Source organism: Carcharhinus amblyrhynchos, unplaced genomic scaffold (genome assembly GCF_965287045.1).
Source record: "Carcharhinus amblyrhynchos unplaced genomic scaffold, sCarAmb.v2.hapA scaffold_55, whole genome shotgun sequence".
Taxonomy (NCBI): Eukaryota; Metazoa; Chordata; class Chondrichthyes; order Carcharhiniformes; family Carcharhinidae; genus Carcharhinus; species Carcharhinus amblyrhynchos.
Genome location: NW_027649796.1, coordinates 707,704 through 722,866, shown reverse-complemented (window position 1 = coordinate 722,866; position 15,163 = coordinate 707,704). Strand labels below are relative to the sequence as shown.

Genomic DNA, 15,163 nt, shown 5'->3' with positions numbered 1-15,163 from the left:
CTGCCACTCACTGTGGTGCAATCTGCGAACTTTGACAGACTATGTTTTGCCTCCAACTCCAAATCATAGGAAGGAAGGAATGAGAGAGTGGAGACTGTAATGTCAGTCATTGTTTTTTAAAAGTATGGGACGAGTTTAGAAGTTAGAATTAGAGGGTATGTTGGAGAGAGCTCACAATAAATCACCATGCTCTGGTGCCATTTTGGGCACACTTCCACAAATAATTCTTCACGTAAGAATTTGTAGTCACTTGAAAAAAGTTTGTTGAGTAGGAAAAGCCAGCGTAGATTTGTAAAGGGAAATCGTGTTTAAATAATGTTTCTGGAGTTTGTTTTCGGAGGAAACAAACAGAAAGGGACGATAAAGATAATGCAGTGTACCTGTACGTTTTAGTAGACAATGGACATGAAAGTGCAGAGGACTTGTGAGAGAAGTTGTAGTTCATGGAATAAAATGCACGTTAGCAGCGTAGATGGAAAAAAATGGCAGAAAAATTAGAAGCAGAGAGTGATGCTCAATGGGTATGTTTCGGGCTGAGAAAGGGTTGTAGGTATGATACCCAGAGACAGGGATTGTGACCCATGCTTTTCTTGGAATGTATTCTGATCTAGATCTTGATGTGCAGGGGAAAATTTCAAACTTTTGATATCACACAAAGGTGCAAAGTATTAACTGCGAGGAGGAATGTGTTGAAATCCAAATGGTTAAAGACAAGTTGCTGGAGTGAGCATATAGTTAGCAGCAATAATATAAAATGAGAATTCATGTATTTTGGTTGGAAGAAAATGAAGACATAATATAAGGTGTGCAATTCTCAATAGGGCAGCAACTGGGGAAGGGTGCACATGCACATCGATCATTGAATGTGACAGGAATAGGGAGTATGCTGTTTGGAGTATGCTGGGCAAAACAATACTGTGGTTCACTTCAGGATGACAGTGAATGGAACATTTGGGTTCTTAGGTATAGAACCACAGAAGGACGGAGTCAGCAAGATCAGTGTGTTTCCCGAAGAGGGTGCAGTCAGTGAAATCGGACAATGTATATCCCGGGGAAGATGGTGCCAGAGAGATCAGGCACTGTGTAACCTGAGGAGGCATGAGTCATTAAGATCAGACAATCAGACAGTGTGTAACACAGGGAGGATGGAATCAGTGAGGTCAGTGTGTAACGTGGGGAGGATGGAGCCAGTGAAATCAGACAGTGTGTCACTCGGGGAGGATGGAGTCAGTGAGATGAGACAGTGTGTAACCCAGGGAGGATGGAGTCATTGAGATCAGACAGTGTGCAATCTGGGTAGGATGGAGCCAGTGAGATCAGACAGTGTGTAACCCGGGGAGGATGGAGCCATTGAGATCAGACAGCGTGTAATCCGGGGAGGATGGAGCCAGTGAGATCAGACAGTGTGTAACCTGGGGAGGATGGAGTCAGTGAGATCAGACAGTGTGTAATCCAGGGAGGATGGAGTCAGTGAGATCAGACAGTGTGTAACCCGGGGAGGATGGAGTCAGTGAGATCAGACGGTGTGTAACCCGGGGAGGATGGAGTCAGTGAGATCAGACAGTGTGTAACCCGGGGAGGATGGAGTCAGTGAGATCAGACAGTGTGTAACCCGGGGAGGATGGAGTCAGTGAGATCAGACAGTGTGTAACCCGGGGAGGGTGGAGACAGTGAGATCAAACAGTGTGTAACACAGGGAGGATGGAGACAGTGAGATCAGACAGTGTGTAACCTGGAGAGGATGGAGTCAGTGAGATCAGACAGTGCGTAACCCGGGGAGGATGGAGTCAGTCAGATCAGACAGTGCGTAACCCGGGGAGGATGGAGTCAGTGAGATCAGACAGTGCATAACCCGGGGAGGATGGAGTCAGTGAGATCAGACAGTGTGTAACCCGGGCAGGATGGAGTCAGTGAGATCAGACAGTGTGTAACCCGGGGAGGGTGGAGACAGTGAGATCAGACAGTGTGTAACATGGAGAGGATGGAGTCAGTGAGATCAGACAGTGCATAACCCGGGGAGGATGGAGTCAGTGAGATCAGACAGTGTGTAACCCGGGGAGGATGGAGTCAGTGAGATCAGACAGTGTGTAACCCGGGGAGGGTGGAGACAGTGAGATCAGACAGTGTGTAACCCGGGGAGGGTGGAGTCAGTGAGATCAGACAGTGTGTAACCCGGGGAGGATGGAGTCAGTGAGATCAGACAGTGTGTAACCTGGAGAGGATGGAGTCAATGAGACCAGATAGTGTGTAACCCAGGGAGGATGGAGTCAGTGAGATCAGACAGTGTGTAATCCTGGGAGGATGGAGTCAGTGAGATCAGACAGTGTGTAATCCGGGGAGGATGGAGTCAGTGAGATCAGACAGTGTGTAATCCGGGGAGGATGGAGTCAGTGAGATCAGACAGTGTGTAACCCAGGGAGGATGGAGTCAGTGAGATCAGACAGTGTGTAATCCGGGGAGGATGGAGTCAGTGAGATCAGACAATGTGTAACCCAGGGAGGATGGAGTCAGTGAGATCAGATAGTGTTTAACCTGAGGAGGATGGAGTCAGTGAGATCAGACAGTGTGTAACATGGGGAGGATGAAGTCAGTGAGCAAAGGGGCAAGTGGTGGAAGTGAAGATGGGGAGGATGTGCAGTAAGAGGAGGGAAGCCCCTCCCGTACCTGCTTTGGCCTTGTAGGATACTATTGGCTCCAGGAAGACAAGATTTGATGGTGTTTTCCTTCAGACAGTTTACTCATTTTGTGTGGCCAGTTTTACTGCTGGTTTCCCTGAAAGGGGAGCATGCCATGTCCACCAGCATGAGTGAGAAATTCCTTACCTGGAGGATATTGAGGTCTGGGATAGAGATTGAATCTCTTGACATAGATTGTGTTTTGATGTTTCAATTTTCCCCTGGTATTCTGCATACTTGATGCCCTATCCCAAGATACAAAAAAAGTGCAAGGAAGGACACCCAGAAACCTCACAAATAATAGAAACTCTACAATGCAGAAAGAGGCCATTTGGCACATCGAGCCTGCATCAACAACAATTGCACATTGGACTTATTCCCACAACCCCACGCCATTACCCCATTAATCACTCTAACTAAATACATCCAGGTGCACATAGGGACAATCTTGCATGACTAATCAACCTAAGCCACACATCTTTGGACTGTGGGAGGAAACCGGAGCAGCCTGAGGGAACTCAGTGATACGAGCAGAATGTGCAAACTGCACACAAACAGTGACCAAGCTGAGAATCAAAGGCAGGTCCTTGGAGATGTGAGACAGTGGTGCTAACCACTCTGCCACTACATCTCCTAATGTGAAACCAGTTTGTTCAGATCCATATCTCTTAATGAGTATCTCAATTAAAGAATAGGTTCTACAGTTTGGAATGAGTAGAGCGTAGTGTCTTGGCAGCTGAAGACAAGGGGCTCATGTGTAGAAGAATCAAAATAAGGGCTGGTCAAACTTTCAGGAGTGCGGAAATATTGCCAACATCCAAGGCTGGACTATAATATCTGGCTGGGAAGAGTGAGTGAGTGGATATATTTAAAAAGCTCAATTGAGGTTCCGGATGGTGTACAAGAATCTAGAGTTAATGAGACATGGTGCAAGTTCAAATACAAGAAGCAAGTTTCAGGGCAGTTCGTATCATCTTGCATGTGTAACACTTTTTTTTTTATTTGCTGACAAGCAATGTATTTATTAGAAACAGATTGCCCACACGTGGGATTCCAGAGAATGGGACTGGGAAGATCAACCAACGTCAGTGATAAGTGCTCTGTGATATATTGCATATACATATAGACAGGGATAATTTCCACCTAGTTGGAAGGCAGTGAAGAGGATGATCATGTGATCAACTGTGCCAAAGGCTTCAGAGGTGCAGAGTCGGCTGAAGATACTTCACTGACTATCTTATTTCTGCTAGGATATAATATTTGACTTTGATAACAGTTGTTTCTGTACTGTGGCGTCAGTGGAAATCTAGTTAGATGTATTCAAACAAGTTCCAAGAAAGTTGTGTCTATTTTTAGCAAATAAAGTTATCGTCATGTGTTTTGGAGAAAACGGAGACTCGATATGGGCCAGGGATTTTCATGGGCAAATGAGATCAAGATGATGTTTTGAAGAGGCAGCACAAACAGTACCAAAGTTGTGGGGTCACCGTCAGATCTACCAGTATATATATATATATATGTCTACATGGTGTTTGTGAGATTGTAAATACCAAAATATAGTCCCTATATGAATTTTGGAAATTGCATTGCTGCTTAAAGATACAATCAAAACATTTTCACCTCACAGTTTCCATTTAACCCTGCTATGGATTTGTTTATTTCAGAGCACCAGAATCGAAAACACCTGTTACAAAAATGGCTGCAGGTTTCAACAGCGGAGAATATCCAATATCTTCAAAAAGATTGACATTGGACAATGGTAGGTTCAGAAAATACTCCCAAGTTTTCACCGTCCTGTTAATGAATCTAGACCTCATTCACGAACCTGCAGTTCACACAAGGAACAGAGAAGAATATACGGCAGCAAATTATAAACCAGTTAAACTGATATAATGAAGTTGTGCTGATGATAGGCATTATTTACATGGACATCCAGGAGGAGTCTCGACAGAGTTTCTTCACATTTCTGTCATGCAATTGGAGGCAATTATTTGACTTCATCTTGAAATTGGTGGAACAACAAGGGATAGAAATGTCATTTAGGCTGATTGTCAGAATGCAACTTGTGTTCCAGAAGTATCTGTGTTCGACTCACAATTGCTAACTAAATTTATTGACAGCCTAGATGATGGACTAAAAAATTGGATATATAAAACTAATTATGACACAAAGTTATTGAAATATTGCAGTCAGTTTAGCTGGCAATAGGCAAAGAGATATCAGTAAATTAAGTGAATTGACACGTTTGTGGCAAATAGATTAAAATGCAGGCAAATATCAAGTTCTCCATTTTCAATAAGGGATAGAACAGGGCCCTTTCCAAATGTGGAAAAACTAGAAACTCGGAAGCTCTACAGAACCTTTGGAATTCCTGAATATAGATTGTTAAACTATCGTGAAAATGGAGCAAATAGTAAAACAAACTACTTAATTCTGGATTTTATGTCCCTAGCACAAGAGCATGTAGGGATAGAAGTTATTTTACAAGCAAGACAAGCTCCTGAATTGACCAATCCAGGCTATCACGATTGCAGTTAAAGTAAAGGCAAAACCTTTCAGGAGTGAAATTGGAAAATGCTTCTAAATGCAAAGACCTTTCCTGCAAAAAAAAGGGTAATTGACGTTGGTAATTTGAGATGAGTTGCTTCTTATTAACCAGGGGTATTAATTGATTTGGAGCCCAGCTGGGTATGTGGGTTTCATTCACAAATGAGATAAATATCGTGAATGTTTTCTGAAACATGGTTGATAATATGGCTTACATGAGGTTTCAGTGTTGTTTTAAGTTTACTTGAAATTAAAACAGCCTAGATAGGAACTCACTGTTTCTTTTTTTTCCAATTTCTGTTTGCAGATCCAAACTCTAAAATCACTGAGTTCTTGACAAACTGTGAAGATGACCAACTGTTGCTGTTGACCAAATTCTACCGGGACAGACTAGAACAAGTGATTGAAGGAGTGGCAAGACTCTGTCTGATGTTTACAGCATGCGATCATATTGGTGTGAAAGAAAGTCATGTAAGTCCAGGATATGGAGGGTTTAGTGATTTTGTCCATTTTAACATTGCAGACCTGATGAAATTAGAGGAAAAATAATTTGCTGAACGATAAAAAACCATGGCCTCTTTGCTGCTCTCCTAAAAAGATAACTGCTCCAGTACTGCTACAATATTGGCATCAACCCAACAATGTATTGTTGTAGGTAAAATAATACCTCGAAGACTGTTAGTGAGTCAAAATACAGTGGATTTTATTCCAAAGCTTTGGGGAGAAACTGGCTCTAATTAAGGCTTACCAGACTTCTCATAGAACACAAAGTGGGCATTTATACATTATGAGCTCCAGCAGGAATCATGATTCAAAGTTCCAATTCCTGCCAGACCTCCAGTTCTTTCTTTCTGCGTCGTGATGCAGCCCTAGAGTTAATCAGGAATTACAGTCCTGCAGTCAGGACACAGGAAAACTCTTCTGCAGCAGTACCGGCATCCCTTCTTTGAAGTTACTTGTGCGATCATGGCTGTCCCAGCAGGAGTCTTCCTGTTAAAATCCGGTATCGCGTCTGCCATCAGCAGCTGTTAAAAGCCAGTATCATAAACTACCATCTGTGTGATGATTCCCACTAATACAAACAGGTGAGATTTGCAAAGTCTACAAAATAACAGTTACATTTAACTATCAGCTGTTATAAAACGATAGTTAAAGTATGTGAAACATGAACAAATAACTTATATTACTGCCAGGAACAGTATGAGCTTGAGAAGATCAGTCATGATAAAGAGTTATGTTTGTGACATATTCTAGGTACAAAATCAATTAACCCTTTCCCTTCAGGTACAAAATGCATTCATCCTTTTCCCTACTTGGGTAAAAAAATGCTGAGCCCATTCACCCAAAACAGGACGAAACCATATGGAAAATTTGCATTCCACCAGCCTCCTCCCATGACGTGACAGAGATAAAATGAGTCATTGCCAGCGATTTAAACTTGCAGATACTCTGCAGTAGGGGACGGCAAAGGGTCACAGTGTTTAGCATTACTGCCTCACAGCACGAGGAACCAGGGTTCGATTTCTGGTTTGAGTCATTATCTATGTGGTGTCTGCAGGTTCTCCACGTTTTAAAGTTCATTATTATTATTGTCAAAAGTAGGCTTGCATTAACACTGCAAAGAAGTGATTGTGAATATCCCCAAGTCACCACACTCCAACGCCTTTTCGGGTATACTGAGGGTAAATTTAACATGGTCAATGCACATAATCAGCACATCTTTCAGACCGGGTGAGGAAACCAGAGCGCTCAGAAGAAACTCACACAGACACGGCGAGACCAATCAGACTCCATACAGTGACCCATGCTGGGAATTGAACCCAAGTCCTTGGTGCTATGAGGCAGCACAGCTAACTACTGTGGAACGCGCTGCTGAGTTTTTGTGTGTGTTTCCTTCAGGTGTTCAGCTTTCCTCCCACAGTCTGAAAGACGTGATGGTTAGGTGCATTGACCATGCAAAAGTTTGCCTCAGTGTACCTGAACAGGTGCTGGAGCGTGACAACAACAGGATTTTCACAGTCACTTCAATGCGTGGTTGATGTAAACCTCTCTGTGACATGAGTAAATACACTTTAAGCATTTAATAACATGATAATTGAAGTTCATTTTAGGTACTGCCAGATTCATATACCTTCTGATCTCATTAAACCCATGGCCCATTCACGGACCAATACGAGTGTCTGTTTCTGACATCACAACATTATTTGATTGAACTCTGTCAAGGAATGCTAAGGCAATGGAAATGAATGGGAACTTGGCAAATCTCTTCAATGGCTGCAGTCATACCTAGCACAGTGATAGTTGTGATTGTTCGAGGTCAATCAGGGCAGACCCATGACACTGATACTGGAGTTCATCAATGTCCTGTGTTCTCTGAAAATATCTCCAGTTTCATAACCTATCTGCTGTCAATTGGTCGGAAGTGGAGGTGTTTACTGTTGATGTTAAAATATACAACTTAATCTCTAACTCCTCAATATCAGGAGTTGGACAATATCCAGTCTAGTAAATGGTCACTGATATTCCTGCCACACAACTCCATTCATGTTTGGCACTCAGTTACATTACCATTGCGGAAACCCTCCTCAACAACCACGAGGACTACAATTGAACACAAACTTAACTAGAAGGGTTAGAGGCTGGGAATTTTGCTGCAAGGATCACTTCCTGAATTCCCAAAGTCTGTGAATAATCCACAAGACAAAAATGGGCAACGTGACGGAATACACTCAACAATCAAGGATTAATGTGTCCAACATTATTTAAGCAGCTAGACCCATCTGGAATAAAACTACCCACTTAATTTGCATGGAACTTGTTCTTAAAAGAAAGCCCTCAAACGTCACACTGTCAGCATGAGCACCTTGTAAAGGTGCACTGTACCAAATCACTAACACTCCCTTAACAGAATGTCCAAAGCCTACGCCTCTACTACCATGAAGGACAATGGGTGAGAGATAGGTCTGGTGTACCCAATAACTACTCATCCAGCCCCTTCATCCAATCGCTTCCTTCAATAATTATTTTGTACTGAGGTATTTTCAATTACACAATCATATAAAAAATGTTTTGTGTTTATAAATTGTTTTTTGTATCTACCAAGCATCTCCAAGCTCCTTGTATTCAATGAAATAGATTTGAATTGTACTCATTGTAATATAGGAAATATATCTGCCAATTTTCATGCATCAAATTACCATCAGTAACAATGTGATAATGAACATATAATGTATCATTTTAGGATGTTGAATGGGGCATAACTCTGAATCTTTTCTGAAATGAGGCTGTGCGACTTTTTTCATCCACTGGAATGGACAGATTGTGACTTGTGTAAAGGTCTCATCTGAAAGACAACACTTCCAATAGTGCAATCCTCCTCACAACTGTGGTCGAGTGTAAATCTAACTTTTGCGTCCCAGAAAAAAATCTGATTGCAGGAGGAGGAAGCACTATCTCATTGATTCAAATAAGCATTTTGTTGTTAAATGCACAATACCACATAATTTTATTCCCATCTTACTAATGAGAATGAATGCAACAAGATCTTTGTATAATTTAACAGGAAGGAAACTGGAAACTAGGAAAGAAAAGGAGACACATAGCAAATATTGTGATCTCAAAACAATCCGCAGAGGTGAAAATAGCCAGGAGATCTGTCAGCATCTGTAAAAAAAAGGAAACGGTTTGGGAATAATTCTGAAATAAAAATAAAATGGTTTTAGTGGCAGTGAAAAAAGTAGAGAGGTAACAAAGGCAGGTGGGAGAAAAGCAGTCTAAAACACAAAAGAGTTGGAATGATGCAAATGTGTCAAACAAAAACTGGGAAAGGGACACACATGAAAGGGACGTTAATGAAAACGTTGGGACCAAAAAACCCAACTGCTCCCCATCGTTGCTATACATTTATTTCATTACTTGCTTTCGGCATCTTGAAAACTTGCACCAACACATCTCGTATTCTGCTCTGCCCGAGTGGAATTACTCCAAAATTCACAAATTCTCACATTAACAATAATTGCTCAACTCTGGTAACACCCTTGTTTTAAGTGCATGACAACTTAATATAGACATGTTTAAACTGCACACAACCAGGTCAAGTTCTTTACCACTTCCCCTCAATCCCCAACATCAACAAGTTGAGCTTCTCTACTTTTAATTTGTTTTTCCCTGGATGAGTGTGTCATCACCCAGGCGAGAATTCATTGTCTATTTCTAATTGACGGTGTTGATGTTCTGACATAATGGAATGCTGCAACCTATGTGGGATATAGAAGTGAAGGTGTTAAACACAAAATCCAGAATTCGTGCAATAAGGGTCCAACTGAAATCATGATTGACTTAAATTTACACATGGATTGGGAGAAGGCATTCCTGGAGTGTGCACGTGACCTTTTTTAGACAAATACAGGCTATTCCAAACCAGGTACTGTGCAATGAGTAATGAAGGATTAATTCACAATCCTGTGTTGTTCCCTTGGATGAGAGCACCCATTAGATAACAGAGTGTTTCATTAAGTTTGAGTTAAATATTTGAATCTGAAGCTAGGGCTCTGAGTCTAAACAAATGAAACTAAAAGTGAATATGAAGCGAATTATCAAGGATAAATGGTGGAACCTTACTAGAGTGGTTGATATGAAATGGTTTATATCTGAAAAACATGTTGATGAATTACAATAATGCTTATTTCCTGTCTGGTGCAAAAAAAGGAAAAAAAAGGTTCAAACTTGGCTTATTCAATAAGTTAGGGATAATATCAAAACCAACGTGGAATATAAGGCATAAAAAGACAGTAAGCCTGATGATGAGAAATGTTTTAATTCAGCAAAAGAAGACTTTAAAACGATCAAGCAGAGGAATTCAATTGAGATTAAAAATCAAGCAAATAGAAACTAACAGTAAAAGCTTCTGTAAATATGGGAAGAGAAAAAAGTAAAGGGAAATGAATGTCCCTTATTACCAGAAGCAAAGGAAATTCTAATAGAAAACAAAGACATGACAGATGAATTGAACATGTACTTCTGTTATCGCAAAAGAGGGCACGGGGAAAAAAAAACTTCCAGATGTGTTAGGGAACCAACTGAGCGGCGGAATTGAACTAAGTCAGTATTAATAAGAAAAATGCGATGGGGATATTAATGGGTTTAAAAAGTAGCAAATCACCAGCACCTGATACTCTACATCTGAGTATTTAAAGGAAATGGCTCTCAAAATATTGGATGCACTGGTGGTCATTGTCAAAATTATACAAGCTCCTGAAGCAGTTCCTACAAAACTGAGGTTGTAAACATAACCCCACTATTTAAAAATGTAGGAAGAGAAAAGAAAAAACAGGGTGTTACACACCAATTAACCAGACATCAGTAGTAAAGGAGTTGCCAGAAAAAAGATTTTAAAAAAAGTTTGAAAACATTAACAGGATTGAAAAAGTCCAACATGGGTTTATAAAAGGCAAATAATGCTTTAAAAATCGAAAGGAGTTTTCTGAGGATGTAATTAGTAGAACAGTTAAAAGAGAACTAGTAGAGGAATTGTATTTGTGCTTTCTGAAGGCTTCTGATATGATTCCTAGAACAAATCTGTAGGCAAAATTAAAACAAATGGGTTAGGAGTTAATTTGTTAGTGTGGATCCAAATTGATTTATACACAAGAAAACGAGAGTGAGAATAAATGGCAGGCATTGACTTGTTCCGGTATCACCGGTATCAGGGTGCCACACCCAGCTTTTCTCAAAACATATAAATGATCAGGATAAGGGAACAAAATGTAACAGTTTCAAATTTACTGATGAAACAATATTGGGTCGGATTAAGGGAATGGAGGATACAAGGAGTTGTCAAAGTAATTTGGACAAGGTGAGTGGGTGAGCAGATATATGAGTAGGAGATGTAGTAGAATGCCACTAAATGTAGTTATACACTGTGGTGTGGAAAAACAGAGTATTATTCAGATGGTGAAATAATTGGAAGCACAAACAGCCAAAGGGGTCTGGGTGTCCTTGTCTGGGCCTGTACTCGTGGAGTTTGGAAGGCTGAGGGGGGATCTTATAGAGACGTATAAGATAATGAAGGGGATGGATAGGGCAGAGGTAGACAGATTCTTCCCGCTCAGAAAGGATAGCAGAACTAGAGGGCACAGCCTCAAAATAAGGCGGGGGGGGAGGTGCAGTTTAGATCAGAGTTGAGGAGGAACTTCTTCACTCAAAGGGTGGTGAATCTCTGGAATTCTCTGCCCGTTGAAGTGGTGGAGGCTACCTCGCTAAATATATTTAAGTCACGGGTAGATAGGTTTCTGATAGACAAGGGAATTAAGGGTTATGGGGAGAAAGCGGGAAAGTGGAACTGATCCACTTCAGATCAGCCATGATCTTATTGAATGGCGGGGCAGGCTCGAAAGGCCTACTCCTGCTCCTATTTCTTATGTTCTTATGTCCACCAATCAGTGAAAGTGCACAGGCAGATGCCTCAAGCATTTAAGAAAGCAAATGGAATGTTGCCTTCATTGCAAAATGAGTTCTGATCACAATTAGACATGTCCATCTGCAGCTGTACAGCACCTTGGCAAGGCCACAACTGTCATATTGTGTCAGGGTTTGAAAGAATATGGTTGCCACAGAGAAAACATAGCGGAAGCTGACACAAAAGTTGGCCACACTGTCTGAAGAGGAGGGATTTGTTCAAGTTTGCCAGTTTCGCTACAACTCAGAAGGATGAGAGGAGATCTAAGTGAAATGTACAAAAGTCTAACAGTACTGGACAGACTACATACATGGAGTACATTTTCCATGGTTGGGGAATCTGGAAACAGGGGGCACAGTCTCAGGATATGGGAGACATTTTAGGAAAGGAGATTTTTTTTCACTTAAAGGGAAGTGAACCTGTGGAATTTTCTGCTATTGAGGGTACTGGAGGCCAAGTCACTGAATACATTCAAGAAAGAATTGCATTTTTAATAGGTACAAAAAGAAAGCAAGAGTATGGCATTGAGATAGAATGTCAGCTATGATCTCAATGAATGGCGGAGCATGATTGGAGGATAAATGTTCTACTTCTGCTCCTGGTTTCCATATTTTAATCGTTGCAGAATTCACGGCCTCTAACCTGCCAAATTACCATCACACGCCTGCCCCAACGTAGATAACGTTGTTGAATACAGGCTAATACTGTGGGCATGCTTTCAAAATATTTCGTAAATGAAAATCAACTAATACACTTTGAATTGAAATCTAGTTTCCATAATGCTGACCATGAAAACATTATCCATTGACGTTAAAACCCATACCAATCAATAATGCTGTTTGTAGACTGAGATCTGCTGTCCTTGCCTGGGCTACATGTGACCCCAGCTCTAAAACAGTGTGATTATCTCTTGAAGAGTCCAACAGGCAACTCAATTTTATTAAATGGCTGCAAAGTCTAAGAGTATTGAAACTGAAAGATTCACCCAGAAATTACAATTACATTCCTAACCCTGTCAACCCTACACATTTCATCATGTGGGGCCAGTGCTAAGGTTCAGAAAGCTGTCCCACTGACTAGTAAACCAGTACCCTAAAACAATGAAACTCTTATCATCATACTTGCAGACAATGTCTCAAATACCACCATCATCATTGTTGGGTACGACCCGTCCCGCTGATAGGAAAGACCCACAAGAAGTGACAGCACCTTGACATTCAGTGGGCAGTGGATTGCCCTGAATTTCCTCAACATTGAGTCTGAATTCTCTGAAGTCTCATTAATCCGGTTGGAAGTGTAGCAATGAAATTGCCTGCTGGTTTCAGCCTACCATCTGATGAACAAATGCTCCTCCATGTGACACACTGTTTAGAGGAAGCACTGGGGATGGCAAGGGTAGGAAATATATTTTGGGTGGGGAATTAAATATCAATCAACAAGTCATGTTCAGTGTCGCCACCATTGAATGAGTTAGCACTGTCCTAAAGGGCAACGCTGCTAGACTGGGTCTGCGGCAGGTGGTGAGTGAATCAATAATAAATAACTTATTTGATCTCCTGCTTATCAGGCTGTCTGTTCAGATGCACATGGTCAAAGTGGTCAGAGTGACCAACAAGCTTTCCATTAGGAAGCAAAGTCTTGACTTCACCTTAAGGTGTTGTGTGGCGTTACCAAGTTAAATGTGATAGGTTTTGTACAGATCAGTTGAGTCAAAATTGCACAGTGCAATTGCTGAAGCAATTAGTGCACATATACAAGAAAACCTGGATACCAGGCAGGCCTAGGCTGCTTTATACCAAGTAACTTTTGCGCTACAAAAATGCCAGGCAATCACAACAGGCGTTATACACTGTGATCAATCAGCAGGAACAGCAGAATTGTACATGACCTTAATGGCCCTGCATATCACCTGCTCTGCTATTGCCAGTGTATCAGTCCTAGTGAATGAACAGTGCAGGAGGGGATGCCATTGATAATGCCGGGGATACCTCAGATGCCAAACAGGTGAAGGCTCAACAGGGGAATGCTTTTATAGCAAACAGCTATAAAACCTGAAAACAATGAATTGAATCCAAACTTCTGCGTCCCTGCCAGATTTGTCCATGGCTGGTAGGAATGATTAACCATTTGAAGCATTAGCCACCCCAAATATCCACATCCTTAATGAAATATGTTTTACTCTGTCTGAACATTCCAGTACAAAACATGAAGCTGAAATATTGGCAAACATTATTAGCCAGAAGAACCCAGTAGGTGAAAACAGGAATTAAAGCAAAATACTGCAGAGACTAGATGACCCTTCATCAGACCTCTGACAAAGGATTAGCTGGACACGAAACCTTGGCTCTATTCTCTCCACACAGATGCTGTCAGACCTGCTGTGATTTTCTAGCCTTTTCTGTTTTAGTAGTCAGTAGATGATCGATTTTGACTGTCTGTTGAGATCCCTGTCATCACAGATGTCAGTCCTCAGCTAATTCAGTTCATGCTAAATGATATCATGAAATAATCAAAATAAATTTAAACTGTAAATGCTTTGGGCCCTGGCAATATTCTGGCAAGAGAAAGTTGTATCAGTGATTGTACTTATAAATTAATCTCAGATGTGGGGTGTTTGCTGACCATTGCACTATGTTCAGTACAATTTGCAACTCTGCAGATGCTGAAGCAATTAGTTCATAATTGCAAGAAAACCTGGACCCAGTCAGGCCTGGCCTAATATATGCCAAGTAACGTTTGCACTACAAAAATGCCAGGCAATCATAAACGCCATCAAAAGAGATTCCACTCCTCCCTCCTTGGCGACTGAATTTCAGGAAGTTCAGATGAAATTAATTCCATTGAAATTATTGTTGGTTCTCTGGGATTTCTCACTCCTTCGAAAATTATTTTAAATTAATATTTGGTTTATTCATATGTCGTTTAAATTAAGGACGGAATCAAAATGTGATCTTTATTCGGTGTTCAGATTGGAAGAGGACCCAGACCAGAGACTGCCTCCTGTCCTCAAAACAACTGGGAAATCCCTGAGCAGATCCTTTCCTTCTCATTCTCAGTGTTTACCTTTCACTCTGTTTTTCAATATGCTCCTTATTATTCTTTACAGAAAGTAAATGAAATGGCAGACATTGGGAACCCAGCGGACTGTTCCAAACTTCTCCTGAATCTGGTGATAGAGAAAGGCTCTCGGGCTCTCAGGGTGATGTGGGAATCATTTGTGGAAATGCACCGTGGGTTACCAAAGTTGGAGAAAATACTGAGAGAATTACCGACACTTGGTACAGTAAAATCGCTCAGTGAATTAAACATTGCCGATTTTTCTGATATTGCACACTGCTGATTTCATGATTGTAATTCCTTTATTTAGGTCCTGATGCATTTGGCTACATGAACATCTCACAAGGTTTATCAGAAATACCCAGTAACCTAAAAGGTAAGTGATGACAATGAAGATTACAAACTAATTACTTCTATGAGTCTGAAT

At 41.1% G+C, this 15,163-nt stretch overlaps 1 protein-coding gene across 1 annotated transcript in view; it reads left to right on the top strand.

The window, feature by feature from the left end:
• The window catches only part of LOC145337644 (NACHT, LRR and PYD domains-containing protein 12-like), a 264,909-nt gene that overhangs the window by 16,373 nt on the left and 233,373 nt on the right, over positions 1-15,163 (top strand). The window contains exons 2-5 of the mRNA XM_080182462.1: positions 4,340-4,434; positions 5,530-5,693; positions 14,786-14,957; positions 15,047-15,112. Of these exons, the coding sequence (XP_080038588.1) occupies positions 4,371-4,434; positions 5,530-5,693; positions 14,786-14,957; positions 15,047-15,112 (466 nt within the window). The 5' untranslated portion in view covers positions 4,340-4,370. The remainder of the gene's footprint in view (positions 1-4,339; positions 4,435-5,529; positions 5,694-14,785; positions 14,958-15,046; positions 15,113-15,163) is intronic.